At 45.0% G+C, this 22,768-nt stretch overlaps 1 protein-coding gene and 1 long non-coding RNA gene across 15 annotated transcripts in view; both read left to right on the top strand.

Moving 5' to 3' along the window:
- MXI1 (MAX interactor 1, dimerization protein) overlaps positions 1–22,768 on the top strand; it is a 57,932-nt gene that overhangs the window by 17,461 nt on the left and 17,703 nt on the right. For 4 of the 14 annotated variants that reach the window (XR_012674344.1, XR_012674345.1, XR_012674346.1 and 1 more), the window contains exons 3-5: positions 10,540–10,569; positions 17,685–17,842; positions 19,610–20,264. The exons of 2 other annotated variants lie outside the window; for them this stretch is intronic. Coding sequence is in view for 8 of the 12 variants with exons in the window: in XM_075155021.1 (XP_075011122.1) it covers positions 10,540–10,569; positions 11,470–11,591 (152 nt within the window). In the remaining 4 variants the exon portion in view is untranslated. Of the gene's footprint in view, positions 1–10,539; positions 10,570–11,469; positions 11,592–17,684; positions 17,843–19,609; positions 20,265–22,768 lie in introns of all 14 variants that reach the window. 8 more of the 14 variants (XM_075155021.1, XM_075155023.1, XM_075155020.1 and 5 more) reach the window with 3 other exon arrangements.
- LOC142084385 (uncharacterized) lies at positions 11,601–17,120 on the top strand. The gene is made up of 2 exons (XR_012674348.1): positions 11,601–11,687; positions 11,807–17,120. It is a non-coding gene; the product is annotated as an uncharacterized LOC142084385 (long non-coding RNA).

Here is a 22,768-nt window from a genome sequence, read left to right on the forward strand (position 1 = left end):
TCCGAGTTGTGCGAAGAGGCCTTTGTGTAAACTAGAAGCAGGCCCAGCTGTTGATATTATCTGCAACTTAGCTATAATTCACTGCTGCAGCATCTGTCTGCCGTGAATTGTCGCTCTCTGTGGCTGAAGGCTCATGATCCCTTTGTCCTCCCAAATTTGGGGGAAGCCTCTACAGGAGCATGCTGTTTTGCAGCAGTGGGACTGTTAGTCAGGGCTCATGCTGTTCATGTTGCAGCACTCTACCCAGGTAGAGCTGTGCTGCAACTGCCATGGGCCGATTTGCATCACTGATAGCAGTGCTGGTGCAGTGACAAAAAACTTCAGATATTGGTGCTTAGGGTCTTCTGAAACGTGAAGGTTGTTAGCCCCAGCTCCTAGAGAGATTTGGTGCCCTGGGATGGTAGGGAGGATATTTGGGTCAAACCAGGTCATCTGCTCCTGGAATTCCCTCATTTTCTCTTCCCATTGTATTCAGTGTACAGTGAATTCCCTGATTTAAGTAGTATTCCTTGTTTGTCAGGTGTTTTGATTTCCCCCCCGCTCTCGCCACGTTTGTACCCTTTTTGTATCTTCTCTGTGTAATGCCTCATCCACAACACATGCAGGGATTTATCCTTCATGCTTTTGTTTAACCTGACCTGATCCTTTGCTTGACAGTGAATTGGTTGTCACCTGTAGCATTGTTTCCATCTGCTCCCCTGTTTGTAGGTTGCTCCCGGTTGAACTTTCAGATCCATTTCTCTTTCTGACCCAAACAGACCAGTCTATGTCATGCTGCTGAGTTAATTGTCTTGCTTTTTGGAGTTCCTGCTGTTGATCATCTCCGGATCCCTCCTGACAAACTTCTGCCCAAATTCAAAGACTGGCTTCTGTTTGTTCTCCTCTTGAGAGTGTTGGCTCCTACTCCCTAGCCCCTTTGAACAACAAAGATAGGATTTGGTTTTGTTGACTATTTTGGGCTCCCTTGATCAGAGGCTGTGGGTCTCTGGGGCTGTGCACTTGGCTGGCCTTTGCCTGGATCTTTTCTCTATGAGACACTGCCTTGTTGATCAGCTCAGAGGGAACAGGCCTGCTTTTTCCATCCTGCTGGATATATTTCCATCTCTCATTTCTGTGCTCCCTACTGTACTTCCATTCTCTAATATGAAAGTGATTTCACTCCAGTTCTGTTGCTTTATGAATCCAGTTTGAAGTAGCCTAGATGATTTCCAGCATTATCTTAATTACTTGTTTATACTTTGCTGCTTGCTCTGTGACAAGCAGGCATGTGGACTGAGAGCAGTTCTTTTGCCTCAGTTTTGAGTTCCTCTGCATAAATAAGTCGATTATTTTCTGAACACTTCCCGTTTATCTGTTACACCATGAAGAAGGGAGAAGGGACAGATGACACTGGGATTGCTGTTGAGACTATTACTCCAGTTGTCATTGCCCAGGTGCTTGGGCAGCCATAAAGCAATGTATAGATATGGTAAGGTAACATGGCACCAGTTCTGGTTTGCCTTTAACAGTTAGGCTACAAACTGCAGCAGTTCATGAGCTGCTTCACAAGTAGCTTGGCCATCTGGGAGCAGTGGGAGGTAGCCACCTCGCTGCCTCCATGTTAGTTGCTGCTGCTTGTGAGCCAGAACTGTAAGAACAGAAGAAATCAGAGCTCTTCCGTTTTTCTCAGCATTCCTTTTTCATGGATCTCCCCGATGATAGATGAGTATGTCCCTGTTGACAGAATATAACCCCAGACATCAGGACATCTGGGTTCTCTTCCTGATTTTCTTACAGCCTGTGTAAGTCTTTGTGCCTCAGTTTCCCTAATACAATGTGTGGCTAACAGTAGTGTAACGTATTTTCCTGTTTTCAAGTATATGTCCCCTCCCTTCATCTCCAGGCACAGTGTTCCAGCAATATGGTTGTAACACGAGAGATAACTGACAAGTCTAAATAGAAGTGAAGAAAGTCTGGCCTGGCCCACAGCCATACAAATGCCATCAGTTTCTTTTCAAACAAAGTGTGTTTCAGTCAGGTGGCTTTTACTCAAAAAGCCTTATTTTCCCCAGTGCATCTGAAGGCAGTTTCTTTAGGTCAGAGGATGCATGTTGCAGAGAGGTACATGTTCCCCAAACAGACTGTTGCTCTGCAGATGACATTGCTGAGGCTATTTCTGCATATGACCATCTTCCTCGAAAGGGTGATGTTATGTGTGGGAAGAAGCATGGTATAGGGCAAAGGGCTGGCATGCTGGGCCCTTGGATCGTTTCCTGAGTCTGCTGCCGAGAGGCTGCAAGATCTGGGCACGTCAGATGACCTACATGGGTCCTACCATCTGTATGTTATATGGTTCCCACCATCTGTACGTTGGGGTAATGCGCACACTTTTCTAATCCTGTTTTCAGGAAGCAGAATTGGTGTTTCGGAGCTTGTGGCTGTTTGAAAGCAGATAAGACTTAGGATCCTAAGTTTTCTAGGTAGATTTGAAAATTGCCTCCTGTGTCTGTATTCTCTTTCTGTGAATCACTGCAATCTCTCTGCCGTGCAAGTACCAGCAGCTATGATACTGGTTCTGGTGTGGCCTTGGAAGAGACTGAGTCCCTGACCATGCAGTGAGACTCACGGAGCCTGCTGGAAGTCAGCAGGGCAGGGACCACATAGAGCTTTCTGCAGTGTCAGGCCTTACCCTGCTCTGTAATACACTTGAATATTCAACAGAGAAAACGTTGTTAACAGAGATATTAAGGTGTTAGGCAGGGGATGGATGAAGTCTGTGCCTCATTCTTCTCAAATAATTCATTTTGCTTCGAATGATCTGTTTATGATGATCATGTAGGGAGGTTGTCCCTCCCAGGTGGCACTTGGGAGAGACCTGGGGGACAGCGCGCGCCTGACATTAATGTGAGGAAGTGTCTGTATTTGGCAGCCCTCATTCTGTACTATGCTCTTCTCTGTTCATGGCGGAGCTTGGAGGTGCCATGGTGAAGCCGCCTAACATTTCTCCTCAGCAGGTCCTGAAAAACATGGGTTTGTCGATGTATTAAAAAAAAAAAAGTCAAGAATCTGTCTACAAGAAACTCAAAACTCCCTTGCATCATGGTTCATAGACAGGAATCTTGCCTTGGTGAAGGCAAGGAATATACTTTTTCCTGACCTGTGAGAATCTATCTGAATTTGGCCAAGTTCTAAATCATTATAGAAGATGTCGACTGCTGCATGTCCAGGGGAGGTGGACTAGGGTTTCTCTATGGAAATGACTAAGATACCTCCCAAAATGAACACACGTCAGCCCTTGTGTCTGATCTGTGTGCACCAGCCCCTTCTGATGTGGTTAACTGTGGGCTGGGAAGGGAAGGAGGTGGTTTCTGTAGGACTTTTGCTCACTTGTCACGGAAGTTAGAAGGCAGACGAATGGAACAGTGAATAGCACACGGGAGAACTCACTTCACTGCTGGCCCCTGTCAGCAGCCCTGTGTACATTCAGCAAGTCCCTTTCAGCCCGCCTTGTCATAGGAGACCCTCAATAGTCTATTCCTCATGTTGTGATTTTCCAAGGTATGAGCCTGGGGTCTGAGCTGCGGAAATGATGATGGTGCACAGCCGCAAGAGGCATCAGCGGGAGTTGTGCTTTGAACATGTAAAGTGGCCCAGAAAACCAGGCCCTTGGGGGGCTTCATAGAGGCACCCAGAGGGACGAGAAGCTGCAACTCTGCTTTCCCTGTTCCTTAGCTTCCAATCTGGAAAGCGAGGATGCTTGACAACAAACGTGCTTGTGAACTGCCTAGCCACTGCTCTTGGTGAGCCTGTCGAAAAGCCTGTAAGGAAACCACCGGTTCTGTATTCAGAGCAGGGCTTGGCTTGAGGCCACACGTTGAACAATGAGGAGAAAACAAAATATTGAATAGCTGCTTGTTCAGCAAACCCGGTTCCTCTTGGCCATGCAGGGCCCTGCGTGAGGGAGTGTAATGAGATGGGGCAGTTTTCTCTTAGCACTTGGGGCTGGGACCAGCCTCTGCATGTAGGGTCTCAGGTGGTACAGGAGAAGGCCCACACCAGCACACTTGCTCCCAGCCTGTACAGTGGGGAGGGAAGCCAGCTGGGGACTTCTTTGCTGGCCCCAGTTCGCAGCAGTGAATGCAAAACAACATTCTTGCTGTTGTGTGGCCTGGCTTGGAAAACCCTTCCCCTGCAGACTGCCACCTTGTGCTGCTTATCGGGGTGTTGCTCTGGTTTTGGGGAGCTCAGCTCTGAGGCTGGAAGAGACTTGTGGTGCTCAGCAGGGAAGAGCGGTCTTCCTGCTCTTTCCTCTCTTGTGCAGAAAAAGCAGAACACGCACCACAGAACAGCGTGCTTTGTTTGGGACTGCGGCTGCAGTTCCTTCCCCACCAGAGGGTTATGCCTGATGTGTCTTATTGGATGAGTTTTATCAGTAAATTAATATTACTTTGCTCTTGGCTCCCATTTGAGATTCTTCTCTGGCACCGTGTACAGTGGTGTCTGAGAGTGGGGTTGGCTCACTTGGCAGCCAGTGGGCGAGACATGAGGGCTGGTTTAGGTTTGGGTTGTTGGTTGGTTTTTTTTCTCACTTTCCCACTTGCAGCTTACAATGATTATGTCATTGTTTTGTCTTTGACCCAAGAATCAGATGGCAGAAATGTCCTTGTTAAATGTCTCTCTGGGATGCCCGAGAACAGCGACCAAACGATGCAAGCCTTATCCTGGGGTTCAGGGAGCCCAAGTTAAGTACCCTGCTCTGCCACAGTCTTCTTGTGTGACCTTGGGAAAATTGTTTAGCTTTTCTGTCTGGTGGTGTTGTCCCCCCTGCATAAGAAGTGTTAGGGAAGAGTTAATTTCTGAAGTGTTGCAAACAAATAATGATTTTGAGGAGCAGGTACCAAACTGAGAGGGGCTGTGTAAATACTGTAGGTGGCTTGGAAGACATTTACTTCTTCAAGGGATGTGTGCAGTTGTTTTTGACTTGAGTGTTGCAGGAAGCTTTCAGCATACTGTGTAGAAACTCAGGGGTAGGTGGCTTTCTGCAGTTGTGAACTGCATGAAGGAGCTCTTTTCCCCTTATTGAGCTGAAAACAGATTGTGGGGCCATTTCTCCTTTTCCAAAGTTGAATAAACACGAACAGATGCCAGTATGGCTGCATCCCCTTCTCTGTTGGAGACAGAGAATGTGAGCTTTGGAAAGGGTCTGGCTTGATCCTGGGAAAACAGCTTTGATCAGAGCCTTGGGAGGAATCTGATACCATGTCCATCTAAGAGCGACAGAAAAACTAGCCAGAGTTTGGGGCCAGGTTAATCTGGTGCATCTCCATTGACGTCAGTGAGAAGGTGAAACAGTCTGTTCTGTCTGCTCACTTCAGCTCCTCATGGAGAAGCATTTATTCTGGACCTCAAGGCCGGATAGTGTAGGGGGATCACGGGATAGTAATGGCTAAGACAACTTTTGTCTCTAGTATTGCTTCAAGGAAATGTTTTGTTAGATTTGCTGATATGCAAGGCTGAGGTGAGGCTCTTGTTAGACTTGAGATTGTACTTGCAAAGGGCATAGGGATGGCAGCAGAAAGACTTTGGCTCCAGCTATGCCATCTCCTGTTCAGCAGCATCCCGCTCCTCTCCAAGGAGCTCTTGGCAGCTATGAGTACCATAAGCTGCTGTGTTCCCAAGGCTCCCGTGCAGCCCCCCGAGAGCCAGGCTCCTGGGCCTCCCAGAGGTGCGGTGGGTTCACAACTCCCTTAGAAACTCAGCCCTTGAGCATCTCCATCTGGGCAGGAAGATTTGACTCTTGGGCATCTATCGTTTGTCTTACCATTGGGCTGAAAGCCTCACCTGCTGCTACTGGTGGAGCTTCTCCGTAGGCTTCCCAAACGGTGGCTTGTGCAGTTGGTTTCATAGACTACTTACAGTGTTGATCCACTGCTACTTGAAACCCTGGCAAAACTGGGGTTCTTCAGCCAGTAAATTTTGTTTTGTGGACACAGGTGGATTTAAAATTGAAAAAAGTTGTTGATCACCCTTCCTTTTCATTTGTTTTGTTTTGTCGTTTGGCTGTTTCCAATAGGAGTCATTTCTGAGGAAGAACTTGCATAAAAGAGAAAGCAGTAATGTAATTCACTGGTTCCAGAAGGGTGGTTGGTCTTGGCTTGGGGAATGGAAGAAGGCATTTTCTGCAGGGGAATTTGGTGGCCAAGGGAATGGGTGTCAACAGAGCCAGAAGGTGGGAAAGGTTTGTAAAATGGGGAAGAATGAGATTGTATTTGGTGTGATGATGCATAAGCAGCAGAGGTGGCTGAACCTGGGCAGAGTGAAGTAAGGCAGAAAATGATTTGCCTGGTCTGTGGCTGGATGTTCTTGCTGTTTTGCCAAATGTGATTCAGGTAACTGTGCCTTAGCTTGCACAAGCTGATGGATATTTCTTTCCTGATTAACCTCTTGCTAAGGCAGGGTGTGGTGAGTGAATTTGGAGGAGAAGCACTGGTTCTGTGTTGGCATTGAGGATATGTATTTGAAGAGGTGATTTTTATTCCACCCCACCCCCTTACCTGGCAGTACAGATGGCCAGCAGCATCTCCTGAGCCACCGGTATCTCTGTTGTGATGGAGATGGAGCTCTTGGAGTCCTGGGCTCCTCTGGAGCCAGGAGCTGGTGCCAGATACAGACAGGAGGGTGACCAGGTACAAGGAGATGACAGGGTCACTGGGTCTAAATGCCACCTGTGTATCGCGTAGGACAAGGACTCTCAATTGCTGTGTTTTCCCAGTAGAAAACAGTTACCTCACTAAGAAGTCACACCAAAATGCAGATATGCTGGAAATGCATTCATTGGGCTATTTATCAATATTAAATGTGTAAACCAGAAAGGTCAGCTGTGTTTAATGTCATGTGGCAGCTTTGTGATTTTAATTACATTAAAAAACCCAATGACAAATGAATTCAGTGCTCTTTAGAGCTTGTTCCTCCCTCATGCAGTTTGTTTTGTTGGCTTACCTGTACGCAGGGAAAGTTTGGCTGCATCTACCATGGTAGGAGGGATTTTATTTAAATAAAGAAAATGGGATAAAGAAATAAATTATTTACAATGTCTCCTTCACTGGGGGAATTCAGTGTAGCTTAATGTTTCAGTAACATCTTGTTACATAGTATGGTTGCAGGCAGAATTACAGTAACTGGCACAAAAAGGGTGTTGCATCTGACCTTAAATGAGAGAGACTGACAATTGCTGCTTCCCTGTTTCTTTCTGTTTTGTATGCAGTTTCGGGTATCTGAGGTAAAGAGGGATAAACTTCAGTTTCTTCTCTTCCAGCTTTGTTTAATATCATGATGGGGACTGCTCTTCTGTTTTTTGTTGTTGTTTGCTTGGCTCCTTTATGTTAAGCTTCTAAAACTCTTTCTAAATCTTTTCCCAAGCTGTTTTCAAAATGTAGTCAGCAGGATCCTCCTCCTTACATAACATCCCTTCAGTTTTTAGGGGTAGTTATCAGTTTGGATGTTTTAAATTTATTGCTAAAGAACTGACGGCTATAGAAACCTGACTGTTAAATGAGAACCCTGCAGATGGTTTGTGCTTGAGCTACTTTTAAATTGCAGCTGAGGTTTTGAGCAGTGCCGGTACGTGTGCTTGGGATTTTGTTTTCCTCTCTGAACATGTCTGTACCCGCATGGCTGTGGTTTCAGCTCTGTAGATGGGGGCAAGGTCCTGCTTGCCCTGTCCATCTGACAGCGGAGATGTGAGCTCCTCTGGTTTGTGGTCCATGCTCAACACGGTGTCCTTATTTCACTGGGTGACACAGGCTGTGACTGACTGTCAACAGCAGCAAAGCAACATCACACTGAATGCACCAGTTCATTGTGGTGTTGTAAATGCAGAGTGTTGCAAGCAACCCTGAAACGTTCACTGAGTGCTGCAATAGTTTACAGCTGTGGTGTTCATCCTGTAGCCATCAAAAACCTGGCAATGGCATACAAGGATGGAGCTTTGATTTCACTCTGGTGATACTCTCTAGGTTCTCAGTTGTTGATAAGACCAGCTCGGTTAAAGAGGTCCAGTTACATTTGTTTCTGTACCTATTAAATTTTTTTTTTTCCCCTGAATGTAGTATCAATAGAGGTTCCTGTACTTTTTTTCAGTTCACTGACAGCACTGTCCTTGTTTAACGCCAAATAAATCTTAGTAACATGTGCAGCCCAAAGACGAAGGGAGAAAAATTAATCTCTAGGCCAGGAGCTACAGAAAATGAAATTAATTATTAACAGAAAAGAGAGGGTTTTTTCTGTATCCGTTGTCCGAGCGAAGGGAAACTGGAACACAAAATAAGAGTTAGTGAGTGGTGGTAGTGGGGTGCTGGGGGTTTTTTCCTAAATTTAGATGAAAGGGAAAATTAAAACTTTTCCAAATGTCCCCAGTAAGACTAAGCAAGTAGGCAAGTGAGAGAAGTAACATCCCCATAGAATTCATTCAGCATTGCTGAGATTCTTTCCTTTGCATTCAGCTTCAGTGGGAAAGTTGGGGGGGGGGGTGGGGTTTGGTTTTTTCCTTGCCACCGATATGGTTAAAAGTCACAGCATAAATTTCCTGACTTGGTGAAAAGCCTGTGACCCCTCTCAGTTGTCTTGTTCATCAGAAGGCAGATAGGTAATAAAGAGTCTCCTGTGTGAAAGGAGTAGGGAGAACCTGCTGTTTTAATTTTGTTCACAGCAGTGGGCCAAACTTTGTTCTTTCAGTGCTGGCCTTGATAATTGGCTCGATATAATATAGGAATTCAAGCCGTTGCATATCTCTGGCTTTATAACTGCTAATGTCATAGCCAAGAAGAGTGCAAAGTCTCCTGCAGAAAAATACAGTAAATAAGAACAATAAGCATGTTCCAAAGAACGTACAGGCAGTGGTTTTAAAGGGCCTCAGCTCAGCCCTGGTGGGTTAATTTGCATCCACGTTGCCTGGACAAATGGATTTCGCTGGTTTAGACTCCATGGGGGATGTGGGTTTGATTTGGGAGTTTTCTGGACTAAATATTATGTTCGTGTCTCTGATTCCTGGGAACCAGACTTTAGGGATCCTTTCTTTTCAGGAGGGAAGGATTTGTTTTGGGAGTTTCCTCCACCTTAGGAGTTTGGCTATGATGTGCCTTGCCTTTAGGGTGTCCCATATCCTGCTGCACAGGGTACCTTGCACAGACATACAGTAAAGTTTTTTGTTTTTCCTCTGGCCACCCGCAGCTCTCGGCCACAGCCAGCTAAGACTCATTTACCTTGTTTTTCACAGACGTCCGTGGTTTATTCGTCATCTTCAGTGAGGTTCTAACACCTGTTAAGTGCTCCTCCTCCCATTTTTAGAGAAGCATTTAATTATGACAGGGTTTCCCTCAGAGCACATCCTCCATTCAGTTCCCTAATTGTAGAATTCTCTGTGGGATCCTCCAGATGGGGGATAGAGGATAATCTTCTCAGAGCTCCGGAAGAAATGTGATGCCAAATTACAGAAAATAGATCCTTTTTATTAAGCTCTTGGGCTCCTTTTACTCTTATTTTAAGGTGACCTTCTGTTAAAGAGAAATGTTGGATAAATGGCTATCCTTTTTAAATAATCCTTAACAACCTTACCTGGGTTACTAATAACATTGTTAGATTAGAAATCCTGAAAGGATTTAAGGTTTTTTTGCCACTCGTGCTGTCATCACAGAGACAAGGAGAATGAACTTGCCTGTTTCCCTTTTGTTTCTAGTTGGTCTCATTTTCAGGCTGCGACCTCTAAATTAGGGAGTGCTGGCAGCGTGCGTGGCGGGCAGGTATAAAGACAAAGCCCCCTCCTTTGTCAAGTGGTCACAGTGCCACTTTATGGGTCACTTGCTTCGCTGCAAGCTAGGGCTGTGGTGGTGCTGTTTCAATCCCCGAGAGGTTTCCAGGCATCCTAAAAGTGCTACTCAGCACCGCTGATGTTTGCAAACATGGCAGTACTGGCCATCCCATTTCGTGCCCAAATACTGGCCATATCTGGAGTTCTACTAAGTTTGCTAAATCTAGCGTGTGACTGCTGAAGGGCTCCAGGGGTTGTCCTTACAGAGCCAATTCTGCTGGAAGGTTCCCATGTATTTGATGTGCATAATTTAATACTCCATGAGTTCCTGTGTTAGCAGATGATACCACTATTTTTATAGGGTGGATGGAGAAACTAAAGCACAAAGAAACATAACTGCAGTCCTGTACTGCGTTGGTGGCAGAGCCAGAAGTAGTCTGGAAATGGCTGACTCCAGTCCCCTGTTCTAATCATTTCCTCTCTTTGGGATTTTGTGTGCGTTTAAGTCTCTAGGGAACATTTTCTGTAGCACCAGTAAGAGTACCAGCTTTACACATAGCAGGTAAATACAGACTTAGGAGGGAAGGAATCTCTTGTCAGCAGGGAGGCTGAGGTTGTAGCTATAGATTTTAGTGTATGTAGTTGGTTGGCTCTACACTGCGATATGCCGCTGGGGATGTGTACAGCTTGCAGTGATTGAACTTTGATGCTGAGAGGTCAAAGGTGGCTAATCCAAATTTTTGTTTATCTTCCAGGTCTACGCACAACGAACTAGAAAAGAACCGGTAAGTAGCTAATGAGCGGAATTCTAAAAAATGCAAGCCTAGTGAGTGTAATGTGCTTTAACCTTACACATGCAGGTGCTGTTTGATCAGCTTAGACAGCGGTGAATCACCACACTGCATCACGTAGTTTTAAAAGTCCGGGGGAAAACACAAAAAGATCTGAAAAAGAAGCCTTGGTTTTGGCTGGTTTTTTCCCTCTCTCTGAAAAGGCAAGAAGTGACCCAGTTTTGTGACTAATCTGTATGCAGAGTAAATACTGTTCTTCTCCTGACACAGTGAAATCTGATTGGGGCACTTTCCATACATGAGGTTGCTACGGGATCAGGTTTCTTGGGCCCTGGGTAGTATGTGTTACCATGGACCGAGGGGCAGAGCCCTGTGCTCTGCACCCTCTCTCTCCCACCCCTCTGCTGGGCTGTGGTAATCTCTGAGACGCAGAAGAAAATACCGTTGTCCAGAGGCTCAGAGGTCTGGCTACCAGCGCTCCTGTGGAGACTCTCTCTTCTAACCTGTTTTAGGATTGTGCCTGTTTATCCTTGAATCTGAAGTTTTAGCAAGCCTTGCTGTTTTGTTACTTGGCTAGCTCTGCTATATGACTCAACCCTTTTGTAACAGGAGTTAAAGTAAGATAAATACCGTTGAGACAAGGGGAGCTAGTTCACACACAGATCAGATTATCGCCTTCCATTCAGGATGCTATAGTTAAGGTTGTGTCAGGGTTTCCATTATAAACTTATTTTGGCTCTTCTGTGGGATTTTAGGAGGGCTGGGGGGGGGATGTCTGTGTTTTTTGTGGCTGCTGGAACAAAGGCAGTGCTCTGGCCAGCTGCTCCTATGAAGAAACCCCCAGGGTGGGAAAGCTGAGTCTAAATAGGTTGATTGCCTCCTCTTCCCTTTTAGCGGCCATCATTTAACAAGGGATTGGAGCACTATAAGGATGGCCAGAGATACACAGAGACTTCGAGCCAAGTGTGTGTTTCCATTCAGACAAGATCTTCCCATGTAGCTTCAAAGGAATCGGAGCTGAGTACCTTGTGCATCACGTTGCCCTCGGTTTCCCCCACATCTGCCTCCCCTGGCAGCAGCAGTGCTGGGAAGCAGCTTGGCCTTTGCATGGTGTGGGTGTTTTCTTCCAGGCTGTAGCGTTGAGGGTCTACAGAGTTGTCCTGGACCTGCCTTTCTGGGGTGATGCAGAGAGGTTTTTTATTTGGGTTATGTTGCTCTCCTGTCCCCCCAGAGCCTCAACCTTTCCAGTCCCAGGTTGAGCTGTGCTGAGAAGTGTCGGCTGCGGGGTTTTCCAGTGCCCTTTACAGTTTTGTTCTTGAGGGAAAGAAAATGCAGTGCTTGGGTCTGACCCACAATGGAAGGTGCTTTTTTCTCCATGACAACAGTAAACCGTCACTAATTTTCAGTGTGCTTATCTGCATATCTAGTTGTTACTGCAAACGCTGCTTGCCCTCAGTACAGCTTTAGAGCAGAGCTGTCTCCATTTTTCCCTGTACCAACCTGGTTCTCTCACGTTGGCCAAGTTTGCGTGGATCTGTGACCATCTTTTTCCACCCTCAGGCTTGTGGGGCAGGGAGTGGAGCTTCCAACTGTCTGTGGGTGAGATCTTAGCAGCTAGTGTCACGTACTTACTGTCCAGCTAAGGACTGGCAAGTATTGATGGGTTTAGGATATGCCTGATACCAACTATCTGTGTGAGTTGAGGAAGTTTCTGCCTTTATCCCCTGTCTTTAACTGAGGACAGTAACACTACCTGGGGTAGGGATATCATGAGGATTGACTACTGTGCAGCATTTTGTTATATATGTTACTAGTGAGAGGAGTATTATTACCTGTGCTTCCCCTTATGCTACCTTTTTCTGAATGTTGACGAGCTGTTTGCTTGCTACAGAATTTGTATTCCCATTCCCAGTTAGTGTAATATCATCTCTCTCTCTTCCTCTCCTTCTGTCTCAGTTTTGCTCCCTAGTCCCCACCTGTTCCATGTTGAAGACTCCTAACCATCAGCCTTCTCAGCAAGGTCTTTCCTCCAGGGCTTCCCATTCCTGAGGCACTGTATTCCAGATCTGTCTCTCGGACATAGTTTTACAAGCCTGTGGTTTTCATCTTCCTGGGAAGGACACGCGTTTGATCACATTGAGCGGTCTGTACAGGCAAACTCCTATACGTGGGATCTTTGGTCAGGAGTCCGCTGCTTCTGGTTTGGGATTGTCTGTCCCTTAATGCAGATGCTATGTCCTGATCAGCCACACACATCTGCAAACCCAGCTAGACCGTGCAGTGGCTATGCTGGGTTTGCAGTGTTTGTTACCAATGATTTGGACAGTGAGTTTCATACTGGAAGCATTTATTTTCAAACTCCACAGCAATGTTTTCGGAGTGAAGGGGATTGCTTCCTGGTTAGATTTTCACCATGTTTTATTTGCTGTGTCATTAAGTTTGTCAGTGTCTCCAGACTTAACTGTTGCAAAGATAAAAGCCCTGATAGTAATGGCTTTGTGGCTGGCAGGTGCTCATTTTCCCTATTATTTGAGATTATTCCTTTTGAATCTCACTGTTATCTCCATTATTGACACACACTATAATTTTCAAAATTGTCCGCCATTAGGTCTCTGACTCTGGTTTTTCCCTTCTTGTCTGTGAACAGCAGCCTCCTTATGTTCAGTTAAATTTTGTTTTAACCCATTCAACAATTACACAGTTTCTTTCCAGCAGTAGCAAGAGAATAGTAGAAGAACAAAATGCTCTCCTCCTCCTTTTTAAATATGTGATTTAACTTGGACTCAATATTGCAGGGCTGATTATGTTTCAATGTATCAGGATTAAGAATCTGCGCCCCTTTGATGTAGAAAAGTAACTAAAATATATATTAAAAAAATTAAAATTATGTTTTAAGCTCCACTCCTTTTCTTAGTCTTTAAATGTTTCATGAACACTCCAGTGGTTCTGCTAAGGAGCTGTTTGATTTGGTACCAAATATTAACTGTAATATTTAAGTGACTTCTCTTTCTCCTTTGATTTGTTTTTTTTTTATCTGAAAATATTGCAGTGGCATTTATATAAGGGGCTTTGTTTGATTTATAAAAGATTAAAGTTAATTTATAGTTATTATCTGTCATTAATCCTCATGTTGGAAAATTGTTTGTGTTTTTTATTTAATGGGTATGTGTTTCAGTTTATCTCTGCCCAGGATGAGTCATAGCTTGCATTTAAACAAGAAACCAGTACTCTGCTTCTCATCTGCTGCAAGGCGTAACTAAAATAATACTTTTTAGTCCTTTAACACGCCTACCAAAAAACAGATTTGTATGCAACACCCCATCATTTTCTAAAAGAAAACATGATAAAGCAAGTGACTTGAAAATGAACTTTGGTAGTGTAATATTTTCTCAAAAAAGGATAATAAATAAAATTCAGGCTTACGTTAAATGGTGTGTGTTATACAGATAGCAGAATTAACTGTTGTCTGTGAACATTTTAGACACATGCCAGTTTTGGAAGGATGTGGTCAGCGTGGTATGAAGAGAAGGTACACGGCACTGAGATGACCTTCCTGCTGCTCTGTGAAGTGGCAGTTCTGGTAGACCAACATGGTGGTGGTGTCTGTCAGAAAAGTTACGTCTCCTGATAGAACAAGAAAGATGTTTGTAAAGCTATTGATCAGATTTAAACAAAAAAAAAAAGTCTTTCTGTATATCCTAGATTGATCTATTTGGTTTTGGTGATGATTGCATTGTAATACAGCAGAAGGAAAGAACACAAAGCTGAGTAATTGGGTAAGGAATGAGTTATTAGGACAGATTTTTCTTCTGGTAACAATAATTTAGCTCAAACAAAAGATAGATCCGAGGAAGGAAAGAGACCTTGGGAGAATCACTGAAATCAGAATTTTCTGAAGATCTCACAGAATTTGTGGCTTGTTTAAAATGAAAAAGGACAAAGTCTAAAAGAGACAAAACTACTTCTAAACCAAGTTGCTAAAGAGTTGTGTTTAGTGTAAAAGCGCAGAGTGAAGTGGTGTAAGATCCTTTCTCTCTGGTATCTTTTGAGATGATCAGAAACAAAGTGAAGACGACAGCCACATAGCAATGATCGAGTACTGTGGTTTTTAGCCTTTCTGACTCTTACCAGGATCTCCCATCTACCTGTTCCCCACCCATTCTCTCTTTAACGTGAGAGACTGTTTATTGCAGAGCGTTTCTCCAAAACGGTTTCTCACGCAGAGCTGATTGTTATGCTAGGTTGTATATTTGAGGTAGCAGATGAGATAAAGGAAGAACCTACTGAACGTTTAGGAGAAAACCATGACCTGGGTCAGCTTGCACTGAAACATGAGGCCTTCTGAAGCTCTGCAGCAGTTGCACAGTTTGGTTCTGTTTCTCTAGAACAGGGGCTTGAGTGTGTCTGTTAGCAAAATGCAAGAGAAGAAGGAGGGGGAAGCATTTAACATCGGGCATTTAAATAGTTCGGGTGTTAAATAGTGCAGACGTGCTGTCTAGGCTGAGAAAGATAGAGGGAAGGGAAATGAAAGTATAGTGAATCCTTGCTACTCTGAATAGACATGGATGATTGTGCTTTTGTAGTGCTATATATACTTGCCAAGGCAATCTGATAGTGTTTGTCTTGAACCAACTAATCAATGTGGTGTTGAGTTCAATGCTCTTTATCAGGAGAGCTGGAACAAGAAACTAATCCAGTAAATTTCATTTGTTCTCTGGAGTGGGCTTTGTTTTCATGTTAACTTCATGTAGCAAATGTTGACAGTACATACTGTTTTCCTCATTAATAAAACTTGGAACCTGTGATGTTCCCTGCAGCAGTCAAACCATGGCCAACACAGCTGAGCATGCATCTTTCTTTGACACATCCAAAGGTCAGAGCATGTACTGATCCAGCTTGCTCCTTGCGGGAACTGTAGCTAAACCCTCCTGTCTCCATGGCCAATATGGGACAAGAGTTGGAGGTAGCTAACTGTCTTCAACTCTGTCATTCGGATGACAGATGCTTCCGTTTTCAGCTGGGACTAATAATTGTCAGCAGAGCTGAAACATGTTCCTCTAGGATATCTGCATAACTGTTACACTTCTGTGCCTGATTTTGCTTAACCTGGAGAGAGTGAAGTCTGTAGTTTGTGGAGTAAGGCTATCGGAGAGATGTTCTTTCTGGATACATTCAGGCTCAGTTGTCATTGTGTAGTGTCAGTCTGCCTTTTGCTATATTGTGGTTATTTCTTTGCATTACTCTGGGAACTCGCCAGTCAGATGCTGTAAAACTGATCCGGTCTCTTTTGCTGACCACCACGCTTGTTCATGCGAGGTGCCTCCTTGTGCAGAAGCAACGTTTCGATTCACTTACAATCGAAAGTCTGCGAAGGCTTTGTTTCACGTTGGCTGGGCAGCAGAACATTTTGAACTCTGAGTAAAGCTGCTGAAAAGGGACAGTTAGTCTCCATGCCAAAATTTGAAGGAAACAAAATGATCCTCATTTTCTTGGAAGTCCTTCAGTACTGCTCATACTGGAACTTCTAGTTTCAGTATGATTTTTTTTTTATATTTTATTTGAAGTGATGCAGTGAAGAATGAATGCATGCCTGCCTTCCTTTCTGCTCCTAGATCTCTCCACCTCCTCCATGAATGCAATAGCAGTTGGAGAAGGAAGAGGAAAAAGAACAATACTACTATTTTGGATAAACTGTCGCAAAGCAAAATGTTTTTGTTTCAACAATGTTGCACAACAAAATCACTGTTATAAGCCAGTTTTCAGAAACAGATATTTATCACAAAACACTTCTCAACTAAGATGTGTTTTAGGGACACTTTATGATGTGTTTTCCTCCCATAGTGAAGAAAGAAATGTCAGTGCAATCTGCTTGGCCTTGCCATAATGGCCTGATGCTGAGAAACCTTTCGTCGTCTTGCCTCCCAGAAGGGAGACTTTAGAGGAAACCCCCATCTTGGAAAGAAACATGCTCTGCAGTCAGGTCTCCCCACTCACTGGCTGTGTTCTTGCATTCAGCATCCTGTACTTAAGATTTCTAGAGTTGTGAATAGAAGAGGTATCAAATGGTGCGTTACCGGTTATTTACTGCTTTCACGGAGCCAGGAGGGGGTCTGGTAGCTGCTGTGGATGTGTAATGAAAGCAGTATGGTCAGATGGTATCTGATTTGAAGTGCATCGTTGCCAGCTTTGGTTCTTGAACCTCTTCCCAAACTTGCATCCTCGAATTTCTACTCGGGTGTGTTGCTGCCGTTTTCTTTCAGGCTGACGTCTCTACAGTTAGGTACGTTTATGGCTGCCCTGAAAAAATTAAAGGCTGGGCAAATCCCCTCTGTAATCGGTGAGCTTGGACCAGGGAAGAATCTGGCCCCAGAGAGGAAGTCAAGCATTCAGCTTTCCTGGCTCAGTTTTCAACTGTGTCAGGGCTCTGTACTTGCCATCTCTCTCCCAAATGCATCTCTGGAGACTTTGCAGGCTTTTTTTTTTTTTTTTGTCTTTTTTTTTCCTGGGGTGCTGTTTGTTGAAGTGCTGAGAGCCAGAAATCCTAATGCAACAACTTTCCTTGTTCAAGTGACTAACATTGCTCATAGGCCTGAAAGCATTACTAGCTAAAAGCCACTTGGGGAGTTGCTGCCTTAGAGAAGATGAGGTAATAGGAATATAATTTTTCAGACAGATTACCTGTTAACTACAAGTTTCAGGACTTTGTACTCTTGGGGCAGAAGCTGGAGTTCTGTGTGCTGATTTATATCTGTATCTGGTACGTGTGTTGAGGGTACTATAGCAACATAGCCCATGCAGACTTGTGATAACCAAAGGAAATTCAGCGTGGGATAGGAAATGTAGGCAAGAAACTTTCTCATTCTCCTTTCTGTATGTGGCCCATTTTTACCGAAGTGTCACAACACAACTTCAAGAACCTATAACCTTATGATATGCCAAAGAGGGGTGGAAAGAGTCAGACACCCCCATTTAACAGGTGAGGAGCAGAAACACACATGGATCCAGTGCTTGGAGTAACGAGCATGTGGGAACAAGTTTGCATCGACCCACTCCTTTGCTTCATTGATCCACATCTCCAGCCAGTTGTTTGCTTTTTGTCTCCTTCACAGAAGTTTTCCCACCTCTGCTTCCTTCAAAACTTCATCCTCACTCCTTGTGTCCCCCCTCAGTGTCCTCCCTGCCCAGGGCCAGGAGGAGCTGCATGATGCTGTCTTGCTGCCCTCGCGTCTTCTCCTATCTGAAAAGAGAAGAGGGGCGCAAAGTGAAGGTACCTTTGCTGCTGTGGGTGGTTGGCAGGGCTTGGCGCCGTATGGTCTAGCCCCTTGTTTTGGGTGCTGTGGTGGGTCATGCAAGTGTGTAACAGGCGTTCATAGCCTGGTCTGGGAAATGAAAGCAAAGGGCTTCATCTCGCAGGTGCTGTGGTGGTTGTCTGGCCGCAAATGGTGCGGGTCACCCCGAGCAGTTTGCATAGCTGTGGACAAACAGGCCAGGCAGGTTTCCTCCCAAACAGTGCATGTGACAACCATAAAACAATTAAATGGGCAATGTGCAACCAAGGGTCAGGAATTCTCCGCCCGTGAAACCATTGGGTAATGTGGACAGGGCTAAGTCAGGGCCATGGCAGAACATAACAATAGACGGTATCATCTACCTGCCTGCCTTCCTATGTGCCTTGGGAGTTTGAATTTGTGTAGAAATACAGATCATCTCTGCCTAGTGCTCTTTGTGTTTGCTCTTTGGTAAATCCTTACAGGGCCTTTGCAAAATTGGAGTATCCCCTTGTTCAGAGGTGGCACTTGAGTCTGTCAGATGCAGGCTGAATCTCATATAAAGGTTTTGGATTGTCCAAGTCTGGAGGAACGCAGAGGAATCCCTGGATCCCAGAGCAATGGGATGACTCAGGTCTTCTGCCCGCTCTTCCAATAAAAAAAATTAAGGGCTGTCTTTTGAAGGTATCTTTTATGTGTACACTGCTGCCGGAGCATCACTTCCCATTAGCTGTGTAATAAGATTTTTCTGTCCCTCTTGCCTGTTAATTATTTACCTTTGAGAGTGCATTCATAAAGCAACATGACTTATGCAGGGAAAAATGAAAAGCTTCTGCTAAGGAAGGATGCTTTTTGCTCTTATTTTTTTGCCAGGGGGTTTAAGTAGAGTACCTTAAGACTCAAGATTATAGAATGGTTTGGATTGGAAGGGACCTTTAAAGATCATCTAGTTCAACCCCCAATGAAGAAAGCATTGCCGTGGATGGCAGATTTCATAAATGAGCATGTTCAGCTTGTAGAAGGTGAGGCAGGAAATGGGATATAGCAGTTGCATAGTGATCTTGTAATTGCCTGTACAGGGGTTTCTGTCCAGGAGAGGCTGAGGGAAAGAAGGAGGCATAACAGAAATTGATATAAAAAAGCTTACGTGCTGAAACCTCCAGTGGAAACAGGACGTGAGCTTGAAATGCAGTTACTTTCATAGAAATAGACTCTGTGAATGGTATCAGCGGGTTCACGCATGGTCCAGGCTGATAACAGTTTGTATGATAAGGGTGTGTTTTTTATCATGGTAGGTAGTAAACAGCTGCACAAAACTTAGTCATGCTTATAAAGTCAAGTGCAGCCTGCTATCTCTGAGTTGACTGGTTGCTAAGCTAGGGTGGAATCTCTAAAAGCATCTGAATCATTTAGAAGCACAGCTCTTAATGACTCTCAAATGAACACTTGCTCCTTCACTTGGGCGCTTGTTGCTCCCCCTGCTTGTCTCTAGTGTAGTTGTGCCTAGTCATTTGGAGAGCGGTGCCAAGGGTTCCTGCACCAAATGGCTTACTGTCCAGGACAGTGAATAATGCAACAACGAAAGAAGGGCATTTGATAGACGTCACTCTTCATGTAAATAAGCAGGTATATTTGTAGAGAAAGAGCAAGGACCCTTCTACGAGCGTGAAAGCTGAAAAAGCCACATGCCTATCAGAGGGGATATGTGGAAAGGAAAAGGAAGTTGATGCCAGACTTGATTTTGCTGCTTATTTGTGTATGGGTAGATCTTCCAGGAGAGAAAAGGAACAGAACAGGAGGGTTCAGAGATGAGGTCAGCCCTGAGGATCCCACCGTGGCTGTCCCCAGCCTTGAAGAAGAGCCTGGTCAGCCAAGAGTGTCTCAGGACCTGAGAAGAGACACCTGCCAGCACTTCCATCTGCTACCACAGTGCATTCCTCTGCTCTTTTGGCTCAGAGCTGGACTGTGCAGGAGGGATTGCTCCAGCTATCTCAGACCTATGAGGAAGTTCTGGGTGATGTGTCCTCCATGTTTTCCTCCCAGGAGGGACTTTCTAGTGCTACTTAAAGACACAATCTGTTGAACACTTGGGGTAATTCTCTGTAATTTCACATGGCCAAAGTCCAGCCCTTAAATGGGAAGTGTTCTGCTCCTTCTGGAAACTCAGTGAAATTCTTCAAATGAGTTATTCTGAAAGGGGGAACTGTGTAGCAGGTTTATTATGGAAATCGGGGGTTAAAAAGGAGTTGCTTTGTATCTCCCATGTCTTTTATTCCCACCTATTTGGCCTTGTTCCATGGGGTCAGTTGACTTGTGGGTTACCCAGTCTGATTTTGCCCAGCTGTATGGGAACCTTCCACACAGCTCGGAAAATACCATTCATTAGCTACACTTTGGTAACGTCAAGAGGCCGAATGTGGGGTGAGTACTCGCGTTTGCACAGATGCACACAGTTACGTGCAAGCACACACAAAGAGCTTGCAGTTAAAATCTACGTGCCCGTCTCTTTTTAACGGGGGAAGACAGCACCAGCTGTGTATACAGCTTGGTGTTTCCCTTTGATCTGTGTTTATTTCCAGTGTTTCTCATAGACTGGATCCTGGTGCTACTCAGAGCTGCTCTTTTCCATGTTTGCAGCTGCATAACTGCATACAGAGAAGCTCGCTGGGGGGTGACTGGGGTGTAACTGGTTTCAGCGGCTTGGGGTGGGGGTTCCTCTTCCCTGCAGCCCCTCCTGTTGTTTGCTTTGCTCCTGTCCTTTCCTCGCCAACTCGCAGAGTAGGGGATTGTCTCATTCTGGTAGTGGAAACTGTGCCTTGCAGATGCCTCAGGATCTTCCCTTTTACTTTGCCTACCTGCTCCCACACACGTGGCATTACTGCCCTTTTCCAGCTGCATGCAGCTGCTACAACTGCCACTCTGGAGCAGATCGTTCGCTCTGTCACCAGGATCATAGCTCAGAGAGGCAAAATTCCCCTTCGCTTTGCAGAGACTCAGCACGCTGCCCCTGCAGCTGGCTCGGGCCCTGTGCCTAAAGGAGGGCAAGAAACTGCACCCTTCAGACCAACGTGGTGTTTTGTGAAGTTGTCAAAAATGGGGGCCTGCAGCGCTCCTTTAGTCTGTCCCCTCACCCCAAGGCAGGATAAGCTCTGTCTAAACCTTTCCTGGTAGTTGCCGATCTAGCATGGCCTTAAAAGCCTTTGACAGCAGGATTGCCCGGGGAGGCAGTGCACCCTATTGCCCTAATGATAAACTGTTGTTACCACTAGAAAGTTCTTCCTAATGTCTAACTAAGAAGAAAATCATTTCAGCGTTGTTCTAAGGGAGGAAAAAAGCCCTCCAAAGTTGAGTGCCTCTGTGTGAGTGAGGGGGAGAGTCCCAAACACTGAATATAGCAATCAGCTTTCATAGCAAGAATTACTCCGTTAGACCCTAGAAGTGTGCCGAGGAATTCTGGCTGAGATAAGGAAATTGGGGGGGAGGGGGAATATTCATCTTTCCTTTTCCCAGTGCATGTGTTTGCCGCTTCATCTACCCAGAAAAGCAACTTTGATGCCAAAAGTGGGAAACCGGATGGGAACACTTTGTCTCCCGTGGATATTCTACGTAATATGACCCTCTTAGGAAATGCGCAGAGCCTGTTCTCTGTGGCGTGACCTCTTTTAAACTTCTCTTGGCTTGGAAAAGCAGCTTACAGGCTTGGTGTTCACTGGAAAAAGGACATGGCGGGGGGGTGAAGGGATTGCAAAGGGGAGAAGGGAATCTTGTATCTGGTGTCATGTACTTCAGGAAAACATGCGAAGGCCCTCTGGAGTCGAGTACCTCTTGAAGTTTCTTTGAGTTGTGGTTTTTTTTCTTAGTGATCTCTGAGAAAAATACATGTGGTGGGGAAAGAGGAGAGGGGGAAGGGGGTTATACTGTGGGTTGGGCACATTGTAAATGGTTAGCAGTAGTCGGAGTGGAAAGCCGTTGTACGGAAGTAAGGGACTTCCATAAGCCCTCCAAGCTGGCTCTCGGGTCTTGTGCCGACAGTGCTGCCTTGCCCTTCCCCTCAGCCATCCAGGGAAAGCAAATTGCATGAGTTTCTTAAAAGCTTTTTTTCCTCCTTTTTAAAGGAGAATTTGTTAAAACTGTTCTGTTATTTAAAGTGAAAAATATGATTAATCTTGCCAGCTCTTGTAATCTCCACTACGATTCTGGTGATACTCTGTGATTCTCAAATCCCAGCACCCAGAATGAAGGGTTTACTATCCCCCACATAAAACCAGTGTATGAGCCAGTGTAACCTACGTATTTAAAAAACAGAAAGGAGAGGAAGCATCATATGTAGGTGTTTATGTTTGGTTTTTTAAACCATGTGATGTCTGAGCTACTCTGGTTTGTTTTTTTTTTTTATGGGGCCTAAGTCATAATCTTTTGGACACATGGGATTAACAGCAGGACATCAGAAATCAAAGATTTTAAAGAAATAAAAAGTTTTATGACTGCTGGATTGCAAAGTCAACAATACAGCCTTCATCTTGTGGTCCTGATTCAGACTAAACTCCTTTGAACTTTGCTGAAATTCCATCTTGGGAATTTCTTGGGACAGCGGTAAGAAGGGACCTCAGATAGTTTTCGCTGCATATTTGGGGGGGAGCAGTGAGGGGTTATTGATCCATTTTGAGAAATGTGGTCATCTTGTACTCTGGGCATTATTAACTAGCAAAGAAAGCTGAATGAATTAGCTTCCCGAAGTGTCCTGCTCTCTAGGCACTTCACATACCAGTGTCATTGCTGAGCTACATGAGCACCTGAAAACCAAGAGTGGATTTAGCTGTGCAGTACTCCGTGAAGGAATTAGGATTAGCTCCATTTTGTGGATGAGCGGTGCGTGCTTCAGTTCCTCAAGGAATTTACCTGAGGTCATGCAAGCTGTCTGCAGA

This window comes from Calonectris borealis, chromosome 7 (genome assembly GCF_964195595.1).
Source record: "Calonectris borealis chromosome 7, bCalBor7.hap1.2, whole genome shotgun sequence".
NCBI lineage: Eukaryota > Metazoa > Chordata > Aves > Procellariiformes > Procellariidae > Calonectris > Calonectris borealis.